This window comes from Neurospora tetrasperma, assembly GCF_000213175.1.
Source record: "Neurospora tetrasperma FGSC 2508 unplaced genomic scaffold NEUTE1scaffold_2, whole genome shotgun sequence".
In the NCBI taxonomy this organism is placed as follows: domain Eukaryota; kingdom Fungi; phylum Ascomycota; class Sordariomycetes; order Sordariales; family Sordariaceae; genus Neurospora; species Neurospora tetrasperma.
This window is the reverse complement of record NW_009799100.1, coordinates 2702818-2719412: the sequence shown is the minus strand read 5'-3', so window position 1 is coordinate 2719412 and position 16595 is coordinate 2702818. Positions and strand designations below refer to the sequence as shown.

General features: G+C 51.7%; 4 protein-coding genes across 4 annotated transcripts; 1 reads left to right on the top strand and 3 right to left on the bottom strand.

Annotated features, from left to right (window-relative positions):
- Positions 1-4095: 4095 nt before the first annotated feature.
- On the top strand, positions 4096-5773 carry NEUTE1DRAFT_99404 (uncharacterized protein; the record flags this gene model as incomplete). The annotated part of the gene is made up of 5 exons (XM_009851180.1): positions 4096-4108; positions 4173-4189; positions 4356-4722; positions 4842-4959; positions 5083-5773. 5 exons carry the CDS (start codon positions 4096-4098, stop codon positions 5771-5773), a joined length of 1206 nt encoding a protein of 401 aa, XP_009849482.1.
- Positions 5774-7339: 1566 nt separating this feature from the next.
- Positions 7340-11173, bottom strand: NEUTE1DRAFT_60437 (uncharacterized protein; the record flags this gene model as incomplete). The annotated part of the gene is made up of 2 exons (XM_009851179.1): positions 7340-9978; positions 10366-11173. The coding sequence occupies 2 exons, from the start codon at positions 11171-11173 to the stop codon at positions 7631-7633; spliced, it is 3156 nt and encodes a 1051-aa protein (XP_009849481.1).
- A 1208-nt stretch (positions 11174-12381) lies between these two features.
- On the bottom strand, positions 12382-13507 carry NEUTE1DRAFT_79116 (uncharacterized protein; the record flags this gene model as incomplete). The annotated part of the gene is made up of 2 exons (XM_009851178.1): positions 12382-13066; positions 13130-13507. The coding sequence occupies 2 exons, from the start codon at positions 13505-13507 to the stop codon at positions 12398-12400; spliced, it is 1047 nt and encodes a 348-aa protein (XP_009849480.1).
- Positions 13508-14603: 1096 nt separating this feature from the next.
- NEUTE1DRAFT_60434 (uncharacterized protein) lies at positions 14604-16254 on the bottom strand (the record flags this gene model as incomplete). Its single annotated transcript, XM_009851177.1, has 1 exon — positions 14604-16254. One exon carries the CDS (start codon positions 16159-16161, stop codon positions 14815-14817), a length of 1347 nt encoding a protein of 448 aa, XP_009849479.1.
- Between the last annotated feature and the right edge of the window lie 341 nt (positions 16255-16595).

Genomic DNA, 16595 nt, shown 5'->3' with positions numbered 1-16595 from the left:
TCTCAACCGTTACCAAACTTCGAACTCGAAGGATGCATACAGGGACACTAGTGAAGCTTTGCAAACATTGCAAACGGGGATCAACAGCATTGCGGTGGAAGAAAAAGGAGTGGATCTTCGCTGCGGGCTCCAGACTCGAGCATTTCCCCCAGTGCCCAAGACTGGCACCAGTTCATGCACTTCAATTAGCGTGTTGACGTTGTATCTGCACCAAGCGAGTTGGTCTATCGGACGGTGTTGAAGGTGGATACCCCTGAGGTTAATGAGAAGAAGCAAAGAAAATCATTGTCTGGACTATCAAGGTTATAACATCCAAGACGCTTGACTGGTCACTTCAGTTATGTGACTTTATCAGTTCGAGGTCTGGGAGTCAGCCAAGAAAACGACATCCCCCCAAGACATTTACTCTAGGAAATCACCCTTCCAGTCCAATCTCGTTCGACACTATTAGTACGGATGAGGCCTGGCCCAACGATACTGTCAAAGTAAGCGAGTTACTACAACGACATTCGACTACACTCGATGCGGACTACACTGCGACTTTCATATCCGTTCTTCCGCCGCAACCTTCACTCATTGCTACGGTATGTTTTCACCTTTTTGGGACCGGACAGACTCGTACCCCCTGGTCCATGCAAGATGTTTATAGTGTACCTAGTGTAGTGTAGTGCACACACTACACTAGTGTACTCGTAAAACGAGAATCTGGGCCTCGACAGCGGTCTACGAATTCCCCGTCCCCGGACCAATGACAATGCCGCTTGTATCGGACCTTTCCCAAAGGGAATACTGATCTTATTTTTCCGCTATCCGCTGGCTTTCCCCTGAGAGGCTGAGACATCCCGGGGCAGGGCGCGCCTTGTGGACACAAAAGCCGTTGAAGGTTACACAGACGTATAGAGCGGGCCGGGCCAGGCACTTGACGCCATCTTTTGATTGGCCAATGCCCGAAACCGACGTGATGAATGTGATTCGGGTCACTGGCGTACAGCTGTCTGTCGCCTTCAACGTTCTCGGGGAATTTCTGGCATTGAGACGCTCACGTGAAGTGTATGTATGCAGGAGTTGGAAACTGTTGAAGTTTTGAGGTGGATGGTGGTTGCTAACTCGCTGCCCGATGTCACATTTCACATCATGCATTTTGCTTTTTTTCTTCTGCGCAGTTTCCGGCAAGAAAGTCATCACGCTATCATAGCAATGCTCGGCTAAACAAACCTAGGTAAGCTTTCGGGGCCAATCGCATTAGGGCTGTAGCCTTGCCAGGTAAGAAGCCAAGAGTGAGCTAACGCCTTACAGCCTACCCCTGGCTTGTGTGTTAATGCGGTACTTGCAGAGGGTCTTGTAACCACTTTCAGGATGGCCAGGCGGGATCGCTGCCGTGAATAGCGTCCATTTGGGCCGTTACTCGCTGTACACTACACGTACATGGACTCAAGTTTCGGTGCATGTGAGGGGAACATGACCGTTTGTGGTTCATAACCCTGACTCTGGGGTCATATTGACCAATGAGAACTCCAGGTTTTCCTTGTCTTCCCCCTTATCCGAGGAGGTAGCAGGTCTCGAGCTAACAGTCAATCCAGCATTGACCTTGCACAGTACGCAGACGGGAAGTGTTCCCCGGGGGACTTGACAGTATTCTCGCACTATGCTGAATGCACTTCAAAGAACTGTCGAGAATAGCACTCTCCGGTAGTGCCAAAGATTGAATTTGACGGCATGGGTGTTCCTCTTCATCAAGCCCTCGAGACACTCGACCGGACGGAATGGCGGCAGACCGCTGCTTTTGCCATCTCGATGCCTACAGCATCATGGAAGAGGCTTGGTGGCTTGCTCAGTTGTGATACTTGGTTGCCTAGAAGCCCCCAAGTAACCTGTCCTTTTTTCCGAAGACCTAAAGAAACCGTCCCCCCATGAATCCCCCTGGTGTTGGCGTCCCAAGATACGATTTCGCCCCCACCCTGTGCGCCATGCCATCCACCGCCTCTGGGCTGTTCCGAGCGTCGTTCTCAATAATTCCAGACGTGTGGCTTATCTTGGACATCTGGATTCTGTGGTACAGTACACGACCTGAAAAGACGGTATTCGCTGCCGCATACCGGTTCAGGGCATCATCTGTGTAATATACAACATCACCACTTCTCACCTGGCCGACCATGCTTTCGGGTACTTACACGGAAAGGATCGACCCAAAGAGTATACAAGCCTCTCAAACTTTACCCAAAACATCATCATTTTCCGGTTTTCGCACATCAGAATGAGACATTCGCTGCACCTTCAAACCTTCTATCTCAGGTGCCAAGGATGCCAGACATATCACAGTTGAAGTGACTGGGATGATGATCCCAAACCCAATCCCCGACCATCTCCCACATTACCAACATCAAACCTGGCATTGTAACTGGACTGGACGTCTAGGTTACCATACATATACATATCATGCATGATGAGGCGGGAGAATGGCAAGGAGTTTGTCTCCGGTTAGGTTACCGGCATGGCCTTGCCGCGGAAGACGACATATCTGTCCGGTGAACATGGGTCTGGACCTTTGACAGGGAACTCAATATGTAACCCTTGCTCGCAAAAAAGATCACGACAATTCCTTCAAGCTCACTGGCCTCGCTGGGCAGACTCTAAAGCACGTCCAGTATCTGTACGATACTAACAATCGCTCTGATGTCCACTCGAGGTCCGACTAAATTATGCTCATGTGAGTAAAGCGGATATACTACGGATACGAATACTTTTATGTTCTTCATCTAACGACCGTTTCCACGGCCGGGTTGAATTGAGCCATTCCTATCCTCGTCATCGGTACACATATAACCCATGGTGTTCTGAAAGCACCTCAAGCTCACATATACAGAAGTGATGGGAACAGGCACATACATGTGTGGTTGACATAACGCCGGTTTAGATGCACGATCTGGCCAATGTTTACATCTTCCTCAGATATGTGGTACGTGCAGGTAAACCGCGGTTTTCAGAGCCTGAAACCGACACCATGTCGTGAAGAATTTCTCATCTCGTGTTCCATTGGACTAAATGTTCGATGTAACTCTTTTCTTCTTCAGATTCTACAGGGGCAGCTAGGGTTTATATCCCCAAAATCTGGTTGCCTACAATCCAGCCCCTGGGTCGGCTATCCTAGAGCATATCCACACCTCGATGACCTAAAGGAGAGTGGTGCAATGGTCGTTTATGTTCTGGGGATCAACGTATACTTTCCGAAGTTGAGCCCTAGTGTTGCCCACCTCGCACTTAACCCCGTCACACTCCAGCTTCCCGGGCCATGGGGGTGGGAAAGTAGCTCCACCTCCACCATCCGGGTACTCTCATGGATATCGCATCCTCTCGCTTGAACCGGAGACATCCCCACGCTGGTTCAAACCAATTACATTACATTCTGGAAGGGGGCCTACGCGCTGAGATTTCAACGGGGCTTGCAGAAGATAATTGGATTGGCCAGGACAGCATGGCGATACACTTTGAGTGAGAGGATACGGTATTCCATCTTCATTTTTTGAGGTGGCAAGGTTGAGGATTGCGTGTGAAGACCGCAGACTTTACATAACATCGGTCCTGAGTTTCCAGAAGGCCAACTCCCCTTGCCTTGAGCCCCCACACGTTTTTCGGGTGCACTTTCCTGTAATACAAGCTAACTGACTACGTATTAGTAGGGAGAGAAGAAAAAGCACACATGCGGTTTCTTCCTGTCTGCCATATCACAAACACTCATCTAGAACAACCACATACACCCTGGACACCCGGCAGTCCCTCCTCTACACCACCCAGTCGCATTAATGGCTCCGTGGCGAGGGCAAGCCGATTTCCACCCAACTAGGCGTTTAGGATACCGAAACCCGAATCACTCTCCTTTCTTATTCCTGACGTTCATTCTTGTTCATCAGGACCAAGGCTTTTGATGTCTTTTTTCAGTATTAAATCCATCCTCCGGCACGGTGGCTTGTGCATGTCATGTCCGGTCTTCTCAACGCACTGCTCCTTTCTACTTTTTTTTTTGGTTGCCATTCTTTGTTTACTTACCCCCTTAGAAAACAGTACCCACCAGCCGAAAACGACTAGTAACCTCACATCATGGCAATGGGAGGTGAGGGCCCCGGGGCTATAACCGTAATGTGGGTTATGGTCGCACTTACTGCACTTTGCGTCAGCCTACGATTATACGTTCGTACTATTCTTGTGGCGAATACGGGTTATGATGATCATGTTTATGTTCTTGCGTTTGTGAGTATACACTGGACAACAACATGCACTTTTCAGACTCTCTCTCTTTCTACTCCATCTCTGCTGCTGGAAGGTCAAACATTAACCCTGTATACCTTCTTCTTATCTAGATATTACTCGTCGGCTACACAATCTGCTGTACCATAGCAGCCCACTACGGTTTTGGGCAAAACATGTGGGACATCCCACCGGAAGATGTCCCTGGCGCCATCATGTGGGAGGCTATCGGCCAGTGCTTCGCCGTTATCGGCATGGCTTTGGCAAAATGGTCGTTGGGACTCTTCCTGTTGCGCCTGGTCACCCAAACATGGCACAAAGTTAGCATCTGGCTTATGATGGGATCGCTTATGGGCGCTTCAATCTCCGTCTGCTTTGTCTTTATGCTTCAGTGCTCGCCGCCGGCGTATCTCTGGGATCGATCGATTCCTGGGGGTCATTGTGATTTGAATGCTACACCAGTTTCTTTGACGCTTACTAGTATGTTACCTACCTCTTCCATGTTATGTCCAAGTTTTGCGGTTTGCAACGGGGAGAGTGTCCCCGGTTGCCAGAGAGAAGAGATGATGAGAGAAAGTGTGCTGACAAAATCCGCAAAGCCCTCTGTGTCATTGCCGATTTCTTCTTCGCTCTCATGCCTTGGATCTTCCTCTGGAAACTCAACATGAATCAACGAGAAAAGATGATCATTGCCATCAGCATGAGTCTAGGCGTCATGTAAGTTCACCCACTCACACACATCCACCAATCCCTAATACGCCCCCCCCATTTTACATCACTTCTTCCTCTCTCTCCCTCCTTTCCAATCAAAGCTTCGACAACTAAGATTCTGCTCAACAGCGCCGGAGCCTGCGGCATCAAACGCACCCTCCAAGTTCCCAACCTCTCCACAAACAACTACTCGCACGACACGGTCGGCCTGATTGTCTGGTCCTCAGCCGAGATCGCCATCACCATGATTTGCATCGGCATTCCCGTGTGCCGACCACTTTACAAGTCCTTCTTTGAAAAAATCATCTCCTCCCGTAACGGTAGTGGGGGGTACCAAAAACAACAGAGCGGCGGGGCCAGTCAAAGCCTTGGTCTGCGCACGATTGGTGGTGGCGTCATCCCTGGCAGGTCTGGGGGGCATGATAGCAAGAACAAGTCCAGACCGGGTAGGGATGATGAGTCGGACGAGTTTGAGCTACAGAGAGAGAGAACGATGCCAGATAGTAGTGGGAGTGATGGGCTTGGACTTGGACCTGCTGGAGCAGGGCAGAGTCCATTCAATGATGCGAATGCGATTTCGGGTTCCACCGCGACGGTAGCGGTGGGACGAATGGGTGGGATGGATAACAGAAGTGAGGAGTCAATTTTGGGCGAAGAGTATCGGAGAGGACATGGAAAGAGCAATGGTGACTTGGAGAGGGGGGAGGGTCCTGGTCCCAGACAAGCACAAGGAGCAGGACACCGGGGAAATAAAAGAAGCTCGGGAGGAAAGGCGGCGGTGATCCAGGTTACGGAGGAGTGGCATGTCACGAGGGAGTGAGTGACCTGACTTGCGCTGGGTATTATTGTCCGTTTCTTGGATGTTGTTATGGGGCCGGTGATAACAAGGATGGCGTTTTGTTTGGGCAATTGGACATCAAAAAGATGGAAAGATGTGTTGCATCACTGCGGTCAAAGTTTTGTTCTGGGACAGATACCTTTGGGTTGGCTATTTGTTTCGTTCTGCTCTTTCTTTTGTCTTCTCTTCCTTCTTCTTCCTCTTCTTTTCGATTTCCTTTGTACGTTCAAAGAGTTTACGTACTCGTGCTTCTGTTTCGGGCTCCGGATCTCGATCGTCCCCAACCAATAAGGGAAGGATCACATATGCTAACGGGATCGACTGAAAAGTCCTCCCTAAAGAAAGGCGAATTTCACCTCTGTCACTCCGCAATTGCGAGCCTTGACGTATTTCAATGACCAAGACTTATCTTATGAAGCATCAAACGTGGTTGGATTGAATAGAAATGTATTTTTTGAAAAAGCCTCCGTCCATAAAATGTGTGAAATTATAAAATCCACAGGCAGAAAGTCTGACCCCCTTCACCAGCCGCCCGGTCCACACTACGTGGTGGAGGGACGAAACCTCCCAAACATCAAAAAGTCACAACTCCAAAAATGATGTTACCAAAAGAGAAAAAGGAAAGGAAAAAACAGAAGATCATGAGCTTCATCAAGATTGGATGCCCACAGCCAGAATCGAACTGACGACCTCATCATTACTAGTGATGCGCTCTACCACTGAGCCATGCGGGCTTTGATGGTTATCCTGGCTTTGAAAATGGGGTTTTATCCCTCATGCTCCACCGGGTCAAGGTGGTAACTTGGACTAGTTCGCTCGACTCCTATAACATAACTGGACATTTTTGCTATCAGGAGTCCAACCAGGCCGGTAGTCACTTTTCGGGAGATTCAACGTATACCGATGTTGTCGGATCGGAGCGCATTCCGTTCAAATTCATCGGCCACCGGCGAAATGGGTTCACCTGTACATTTCGCCTTACAGGTGTGGTGATTGAAGGTAGTGGCGCCGACACAGGATCCATAATTTCAACCACACTTTCGACAGTGTCTTTGTCGACCGTATCATCCACTTAAATTCTGGACGAGGAGTCACCAGCACGGGAACACAGATCGACAACCAGTCAGAACAAACAATTCCGGTTGAAGCGATAAGCAAGGGGTGGTCAATAGCAAATACAAGTACCTCACCACATTAGCTGGCATAGGCGCTGGAGCAGGCATGTCAGTAGTCATAATTGCCTGCCATATATCCATCCCTTCTTGTTTGTGAGGGCAAGGCAGAAAAGTGGAAGAGGGGCCGCTGATGCTGATCAGCCTGGCCAGATTCCGGTATCAAAGTACAAGGAAGCAAAGATCAAGGTGGCAGAGCTGCATGGTCGGGCAATCGCGGACAGAGCAGAGCTTTACAGCCCGGAAGAGCCGCAAAAATTGGGATCTCAAACGGAAAGACACGAGATAGGGGGTGCGAGATCGGTGAAATGGATTGAACTTATACTGTTCATTACAACTAAAACTACGATTAGCACTACAATGGGAATGATAAATGCAGTCGAGGATGAAAGCTATAAGTAACTATGTTTGTCGCTAGAGACAATCGGTCCTTGTTGGTTAGAGGCTGAAATTTAATGCTGCCGGTGCCGAATACTTGTCCTCGACCGTGGCCGAGATCGAAACCCAGGTTGTGATTGAGATGGTTGAGGCTGTCCCTGTCCTCGAATTTTCCTCGAATTTTCCCTGAAACTTGAGGCTGATTGATAAGATATTGTTCGAGTTGTAGTGAAAATAACTGGTCGGTAGGTAAGGCATAGGGTGAACATAGCCACCGTGTGCCGTTCCTTTAAGGACCGCTTTCTCCTTGTTCCTCGCTGTGAACTTGGCTTCTAGTGGCATATCTCTTCCCATCTTCCTCGGCCGCTCCCCCGCGCATGGTCTGTTGGCTTTCCCTATCAGCGACGGCCCGAATAACTTGCGAAGGGTTGGCTTGGGTAGATGAGATTGTTACAGGTATTACGGGCGGCATGGGAGCAGCAAGTCCCAACTCGTTTTGACGATGAGAGCCAGGTTCTGTTGAAGCCAGATCCCGAAAGCCAGCCATTGAAGGCCTTTGCAGGTGGCTTGGGTGTGAACTAGCATTTGTAGGATGCCCTCCGATCACCAAGGACGGCATTGGAATCTGACTTTGGATATGATTTGAGGCAGTTAGTGTTCCTGAAGTAGAAAACGATGCATGCTGCTGTTGACGGGTTGTCCCAAAGAGATTCCGGCGTGTCGGCAATGATTGCTTGAAGCTGCTACGAGATGATGTATGGTCTGTAGCGTTGTCACCAAAGGATATTTCCTGTGATAACTCGCGATGACGTCTCGTAGGTTCGGAGAAGTTCCGCCCCAGGGTGTGGGGACTTGTGTGCACCGGCGGCTCTGACCGTGGAGTATCCGTAAACGTGATGCTCGATTGGCTGGTAACCCTTCGACCTCTGACTTTGAGAATAATTCTTGTCTTCCTTTGCGATGCCGGAGTTTCGGGCGCGGGAGGAGTCACAACTGCGACTGGTCTTGCCTCTTCCCTTTGGATCGTCACTGCTGTTGGCACTTGGTTGGAGTTGCCATTACCAGCAAGAGCATTATGAGGGGCAACACTCGAGGCCCCTGCCTCTGTGACAACTTGCACCTGCCTCTGTATTTCCGCAGACATTTCATGTCCGGAGCCAGAAGGGTTAGCAACAACGGGGGTCGCTTGACGATTGCCTCTGGCTGTCGTAGGAGTTGTATTTGCGGCTGGCACAACGGAAGGTGCCTCGCTGGGAAGCCGAGAACTGTAGATGCTGTTACTTCGCAAGGTACGAGCTTCACTGACATAACGTAAACCGTAGGCGGAGATAGCTGGCTCCTCGTCATGAGCTTGGCCCTGTGCCGGTTGCCGTCTTCGGAGACGAGCTTCCATTTCGTCTTCCTTGTCTATGGCGTCGAGTGTGGCCTTGTTGGCCGCCAGAAACGCGGCGGTTCTTTCTTCGAGGGTAGGTGACCCCGAGGATGTGTCGAGCGGCGGTGGTTTATGAAAGGAAAGATCGATGCCGATGGACAGCAAGTAGTCGTTCGTCGGTGAATTACGGGACTGGGATTCATCGGCTATTGAAGCTTCCTGGTCTACTTCATTAGCCGATGACGAGGGTTGTCCCTTCTGTTGCTGTTCTTTATCATGCCTCGTCGCCCTATTCATGCTTGAGTCAATGTCCATTGGAACAGGAGCAGACGAAATGGCTCCAGTGGAAGGAGGGGGCTGCTGCACAAGGGTCGCTTGACCCCTAGATGTCTCTCTAACTCCTTGTCTATGTTCTTCTCGGTTGCCGACGGAACTCCCCGCCACTTGATCGAGTGTCGGCCTTGACGGTTGTCTTTCCTCGTTACTCTCCAATGTCGGCCTAGCCGGAGGTACCGCTTCATTTTGTCTCTGAGCCTTCCGCATGGCTTCTAGCTCATGATTCCAAAGTCGCCGCGCTTGCAGATCCTGCTTTAAATGCACGGATTCGCCATTCAAACTGACCGTATAGTGATCTGACTGCGGAACCAGCAGCCCAAAGTCAGCAAGCCTTCTCGCTGCTTGTTCCGCCTCCTGAATGGTCAAGACTTTGCCGTTCTGTACGCTCCTGTCTGTAAGCTCCAATACCGAGCGATTCACCAGGCCCAGAGGTGGAGGTTGCATCGATGCTTTTGCCGCCTCTGCTCTTCTGGCGTTCTCGATCCTGGTCGCCCTTTCTTGCTCTTCCTTCCAGATGCGTCTTAAAACGTTGCCTGCCACTTCAGCTGGTATATCCCCATCCAGAAGCCGCCCGTTAATCTTGATGACATGTCGTCCTTCGTTGCTGTCCCGGCTGTTGCTGACCCCCACGTACTCCGCCAACCACTCCGCCACTTTGTGCAGACCCATGAACCGTAAGAACGCTTGGCCCTGGCGGATGTCCTCAGAGGATACGGAGTCGGTGACAAGACCTTGCGGTTTGAGTCGGTCTAGGGCGCCGCGGACTGCATCGATATCCTCGATTGCGGCCAGCTGATTGCTGAGGCTGTCTAGGACGATCATCTTGCGGGTTTCATGGTTGATCAAATACAGGAGAGATATAATTTCATCGGTGGAGAGGGACAATAACGTGCTCAGCTGCGCAAACGAGTATGGTGGTTCATGGATGGCTGTCAGATGGTAGGTGGTAAGGTATTGGATGTTCGCAGGTAGAGACGACCAGGTGGGAATTGCTACGCGTGCTGTGTTGAGTATCTGCTCAAGAGGCCTGATTAGCTGATATTTTATAAACAACCTGCTTCTATATCCTACCATCACTGTCGGATTCTCAATTTTTCTGGCATCGCTACCCTGAAGAAGTCTGTTGAGATCTTGGGATACCTGTGTAGGCCCCAACGTGCTCTGATTCCGGGACGCATCCCAGAGCACAGTCTCTTTTCCTTTGCCCTTTTCTGCTGCTGTCGGCCGTCGCGGACTCTTTGCCCGTATGGATATTGTAAAGACCCAACGCGGTTTAGGAAGAGACACAACCAGCTGTCTGGTTGATCGAGACGAACTCCCACCGCCCATAACCGTATCCCCATCGGCATCCTTTTGATTCTTCCCTTCGGCAGACGCCGACGCCGGAGCCAGAGGCAGAAGCGGTCCCGGACTCTTCTGCCCCTGGCTACTAGCCAAACTCTGAGCATGACTCCTTGCCCTCTCGACAGCAGCCACCGCCTCTTTCTGCTTCGTATGGTTTGCGTTTCTCACGCTGAGTAGCAGTCTCGACGTCCTCATGAGCGTATCCCTTTGCTGAACATGGTCGTCTTCGTCTTCGTCTTCCTCCTCCTCCTCTTCTTTTTCCTCATCCTCTTCTTCAGAGGAAGATTCACCAACTGCCCAAACAAACTCCTGCTCACGACCTCTCTCCCACCTGACCCTTTCCTCTGGAGTATTGGCATACTGAACGCTAACACCGCGCGACCTTCCCCTGCTTCTATTATCGACCACGCCGCCGGGAAACTCCCCAATATCCCTACGCCCCACCACTTGCTTCCTTTGCTTCAGTTGCGCAAGACGCTCATGGTACAAGGGCTCATACTCTACCATCCGCTTTACTTCCTGTTCCCTTCTCGCCTGTCGGTAGACCTTGTACACCTCGCTCGGTCCCAGCCCGACGTGGGTAACAGGGTCGAGAGAAGGAAAAGCGCATTCCTCGACAAGTTGAGGGTCGAAGGGCAGGCGGGTATCGATGGGTCTGTGGGGAGGCGAGGGGGGCTCGAAGTCGGTGAAAGTGTCTTCTTCCTGCCCAGAAACGTGGAAGCCATAGATTTTGGGGGGCTTACGGTTGCGCTGGGGACGATCTTTTCTTTGGGAGGCCATTTTTTTGGTTGTTGGTGTTGAAGAAAGGAGAAAGGCTCGCTTTGTGAGAACTGCGAGGGCGCGATTGTCAAAGAGTTGCGGGTGACAGTTGAGTTACCTTCCAGCTGACTCTTTGCTAAAGAACAGGAGCGAGGTGTTCACTCGGGGAAGGAATCTGTTGCTGTTGATCCTCTTCTTTCCTCTGACAGATTATTTACCTTACTGTCAGCTTGAACGTGTGCATAATTTTGTTTGGTTTGGGGGTTGATGGGCTGGTTTGTGGAAGGAAGGCAACCAACTATTGTGTAGCAAGCCTGATATGATATTTGCTGCGCAAAGAGGAAGCTAAAGGTAGAGAAGATGACGCCCAAAGATGATGATGATGGATATCGAGGCTGAATTTTTTTTTTCTTTTTGGAGAGACAAGTGCGTGGAAGAAAATCCGGAAGTTGTGACTTAAGTTTAGTGTCTTCTGGACCTGTTTACTTACCTGATCAATAAGATGGGAAGCGCGTCATCTTAGAGTTAGGACTTGACAGGAAAGAAGCGAATGCTGAAGATTGTTGCTCGTTGAGGCGTGTCGTAGTAGGAAGCACGTGTGAAGACGGGAGTTTGGTCGTTGCAAGCGCGTGGGTCAGAGGACGAGCAAGTGAATGGCCGCGAACGTAGTCATAACGGTCCGTTTCCAGGATTCCAGACCGTTAAGGTTTGTTTGTTGATGGGTCATTGTGAGATTTCATCCCATGTCTGACACTCCCACCGTGTTCCGTAATTCCCAGTGTTTTCATGGTTCAATAGGGCCGGCGTAGTTGGCAGAATGGAAGGTGGGGGTATGTAAGTTCTGCTCCAAGGGGCATATGCTTGACAGACTTGCTGGGGAACCGACGAGTAACGGTCACATCGATTTGGAGAATATTTCCTGATCGACCATGATGTGAATTTGGAGATTTCTGGCGACACGAAACCTTATATTGAATTTTTCACAATCTCAACCCTTCATACTGAATGAGGACGCAATGCCCCCTTTGGGTATGAAGTGTTTGAATTTCCTTCGCAAGGCTTGAATACGCCAAACTGATAGCAGCAAGGACCAGGAGCAAATAACGTACTTTTCTCTCGCCTCAGCTCTAGAACAGTTCAACCTCTCGCTTCTGGATCGTGACATGGCATCTTCGGTCGACACCTCGTATCATCTGCTTGCGGTTGCTGATAATCATTGTAACAAATGACGCTCAAAGCCATAGGCTAGCTTGGCCTGTTTTCTCCCTCGTTGTTTCTGTGTTCCGCCCCACGGGGAGGCAGATCCAGAAAGGGTGCAAAGTTCCTCCCCCGCGCTTGATGGATTGTCTCTTCAGACGACGAGCTGGCGCCCTTGTAGTTGCCCCATATCTCCTCATCTTCATCGTCACTATCATCATCGAAGCCGACACTCGCCAATTGTCTCTTCAACTTGTTCATCCTGCTCTCATCCGCAGCAGCGGCGGCGTCCCTGTCATTGGCCTCCTGATCCTGCCAACGCGCCCTCTTCGCCATCAAAATATCCTCATAGTTCTTGAGATACCTCCTCGTATCGTCATCCCACGCCACGCAAAACCGTCTGTACAGCACGAACCTAAGCGCCTCAATCAAGCCCACGCCCCAAACCTCAACCAGGTAAGCCACCACCACCGCTGCCGACCGATCATTCCCTGTCTCGCAACACACCAGCACTTTTCCCTGCTGGGCACCAAGACTCCTCTTGTGTACTGCGACCAAGTGCCTCGCAATCTTCTCGTTCAACTTCGGAAACTCCCTGATAAGCCCTTGCAACCCACCAACCCCCACCGCTTCCACTTGAACCCCAAGTTCCTCAGTAACCTTTTTGGCTGCCGGTCCCAGCGTCGGAACAGGCGGAACCCCTTGCCCGTCTGTCCTCTGTTGTTGATGTTGTTGATGTCCTCCCCCAAGTCCAAGTCCCATAATCCGATCCCTAACCACCACCACCATCGTCACCCCTTCCCCCTTCATAAACTCCCTGTCCCTCACCACGCTCAACGGACCCAAGTAAAGCGAAGGGTCGATAATTTTCTGGGCACTGCGGCGGGCTGTGTACTCCCAGTCTGAAGCCTGGTCAAGCGCTTCCTGTGGACGCAAGCCGTGAGTGATGATTGAAGCGTAATCTGAGTTGAGATCAAACAGGGCGGGGTCGAGGTTGCGCGGGGAAGGGGCGATGAGGACGGAGTTACGGCCTACAGCGCGCGTGGCGGGGATGTCGACTGTGGGAGGGGAAGGCGGGCGGGTGTCGTAGGGGGCGGCGCGGGTTATGGACTCGCGGATGAGAGACCCCACGGAGGGGGTGTGAGGGACGTTTTGCATTTTGGGCGAGGAGGTGTTATGTGGGATTGGGGCTGAGAGGTTAGTCTTGTTGGTGATGAGAGGACGTCCTTTTTGGATCAAGAAATGTGAGCTAGTGGAGGATGTGGGGTGTTGGTTTTTTTTGTTGTCGTTCGTTGAGATATGGTGAGGCCTGGGTCAGTGTTCTGGGTTGGGTTATTGAAAAGGAAGACCTCGGCTCGTGTAGTGACGGGAGGATGTGATTTGCTCGACGGGAAGGAAATTGGTGAGTTGCTGGCCAGGCTCAGAAATTAAGACATGTGGTTGCGACTTCCGATATATGCGAACGGGTTCGAAATTCAGTGGGAAGGAATCTAGGTTGTGTTATCAACTTGTGTTGATATATGCTTGAGCTCAGCTACAAAGATGTAAAAGGTAGGTAGATCATGAAATTGTGAAGCCTGGGAAAAGCACCGCTGTATTTGTACTAATAAGGTGGCATGCGCTAGGCGGTTTTGAGGGCAAACGGTGGGCAAAAGAACAATATGACCGCAGGTGTTGTGAAGGTGCTTCGAATATTCGAGAGGAACGAATAACAGAAAGCACTGTTCATCTCGGTCTAATCACAAGTGTGGTGAAGGGACGGGAGAACCTGGAAAGGCAGTCAAGACGGAGAAAGTCATACATACAAGATGAACCTGCAAGAGGAACCTTGATCAGATCGATGCTTAGCAAAGTATTGTGTGAATTACGCTGACTTTTGTTAACAGACAAAAACGCAGGGGACAATCGAAAATGCAGACGGGACGAAGTTGAGAGGGGAAGCCCCAATTGCATGCAATTGACCGCACTGTAGACCCTGCAGCTTGACCATTCGGCCCAGGCCGTGGGTCCACGCCACAGGCACCCAGGCGAGCCGGGGAACCTTAGCTCCAACCCCTGAGAATAGGACTGAACCTTGAAGGCCGTCTCTAGCATCGCTACCCTGGGCTTAACTGATCATTCTCAAACACGGACCTCTTTCGTTATCATGTTCGTATAAGCAAGGATACAGACGAGATGACAAAAGAGACGTTCCAGCAGTCACCAACAGGAAGACCACGTAGAGGCGTGCCATGTAGAACAATGCACCGAAAGTCACACATCAAAACCGGTGCATTCCAGTTCGCTTTCCTTCTAACTAACAATACATCCACGCAAAATACACTGCACCATTACAAAACATATCGCCAGGCTGCGTGATACTCGTTGCTTTGTGATCCCGTCCGTAGACTCCCAATGGACTTCGTTAGCGGCCTCTTGCCTGCAAGTCCTCATTAAACTATCCTCCGTCTATAAGTGCGCTTTCTTCATGCGTTCAAGCCCTCCGGCTCCAGGCTGCTCTCCTTGGCCAATGGCGACGGGTTCTCCGGCGTCACAGACCTGGATTCCACCTTCGGTCGCGTCTTCGTTGCCGAACCGGGAGGAGCCAGCGTCTTCTTTCTCCTGACCTTCTCCGGCGTGAGGCTCGAGCTTCCCTTTCTCGCCAGCCCGGGCTCGTCATACTCGCCCCTCGGCGACGGTGTCGGTGTCGTGCTGCGCAAAGCACTTCCATTCATGCTTCCCCTCCTCCTGCTGCTACTTCTATTACGCCGAAATTCACTCGACACGGCCGCGGCGCGAGGATGAAGTGCCTTTTCGGACACGGAGCTGCCGTGGTGGTGATGGTGATGGTGAGTCTTCTCACCCACTGCGATCCGTCGCCAGGGAAGCCACCAGAACCAGCCGCCAGTTTGTTTGCGCAGCTTACGATCGCGTTCCTTGAGCTTGGCCCTCAACAGCGCGCGCCGCTCGTTCTCCTTCTCCCAATACTCGCTCCTGTACAGCTCCCAGTTTTCCCTGAACGTGGGGCTAAACGGCTTCGCCAGTAACAGCAGCTTGACGTAATCGCCTCCGGGGCTCAAATCCTCCTCGTGTCCTCCCTTTTCCATATCGTGACCCACGTTCACAACCGGCAATGTCGGGTGTCCATGTCCACTCAACCCCAGCTCCCTGTCCACTTCCTTCAAGATGGCCGGCTCCACATACCGATAGCTCGACGTCGCGTTCGTGAACAGGCCGTACGTCAGAAACCAGCCGATCGTGCCCAGCGCCTCCTTCCACCAGGGTCTCTTCATCAGCACCACCTTGCAGTTGAACCCGCGCAGGCCGCGGTTGCTAACCGTCAGCCAGCGGCGAGGCCAGCGAACACCGCGCTCCCAGATGCCCGTCGCCCAGACCAGCACGCCCGTCATGATGCCCCCCAAGAAAAAGACCTTCTCGCCCGTCTCGACGACCCAGTATACGCTTCCGCCGACGCCACTGCCGTCCTCGCGCGGGGCCAAGAAAAGGGCATACCCAAATCCTGTCGTCCACAAGCCCAGAAGGACGAGAAAGAAGGTGTGGTGGCGGCGGCGAGCGCGCAGGTCCAAGTATTGCGCCCGCAGCGAGGCTTCGAGAATGAGCAGGTTCAGGTAGATCATGGACGGCGACGAGGGCGTGTGGCTGAGCGGGTCGCTGCTGGCGGCGCCATTGTGGCTACCCTTGGTGGGCGTCAAGGGGACATTCGATGAAGCGATTGGGGTGGTGCCGCTAATGGCTCTGTTGAGGCTGTTGAGGTGAGGCAGGTCTTGGGCCATCGGCGCACCCTTGACGATAGAATCGAGTGCGTCCGCCATGGCGGTACCCGTGTGTTCCCTGCTTTTGTGTATATGTGTCCCGGAACTTTCGTCGGTCGGGGGATCGCGAAGGATGCGCGCAGTAGGTGCTCGATGCCCGAGGGAAGGCTTGGTCGTCGGCCCGGCCGCGTAATTGGAGGATTAGGGTATTATTATCGGCAACCGTTTGATTCAACGTGTCACGGCAGCATGTCTGCCTAAAGCGAGGTGTTGGTGGTCGGACTTATTCGATGTAGATTCTATAAAGCGGGAAGGGTTTTGCACAATGTGCGTTCGGGTGTCCGCGGGAAGCCCCTGTCACTGTCACGGATACGTAGGTAGAGAGGTAGGAATGCGCGGACTGGACCGGTGTCAGCCTTGTGCGACTCTTGTGTGATGTTTATTTGGTCTGAAGCGGAAAGCTGGTGATGCCTGTCGGGAATGGGATAAAATGG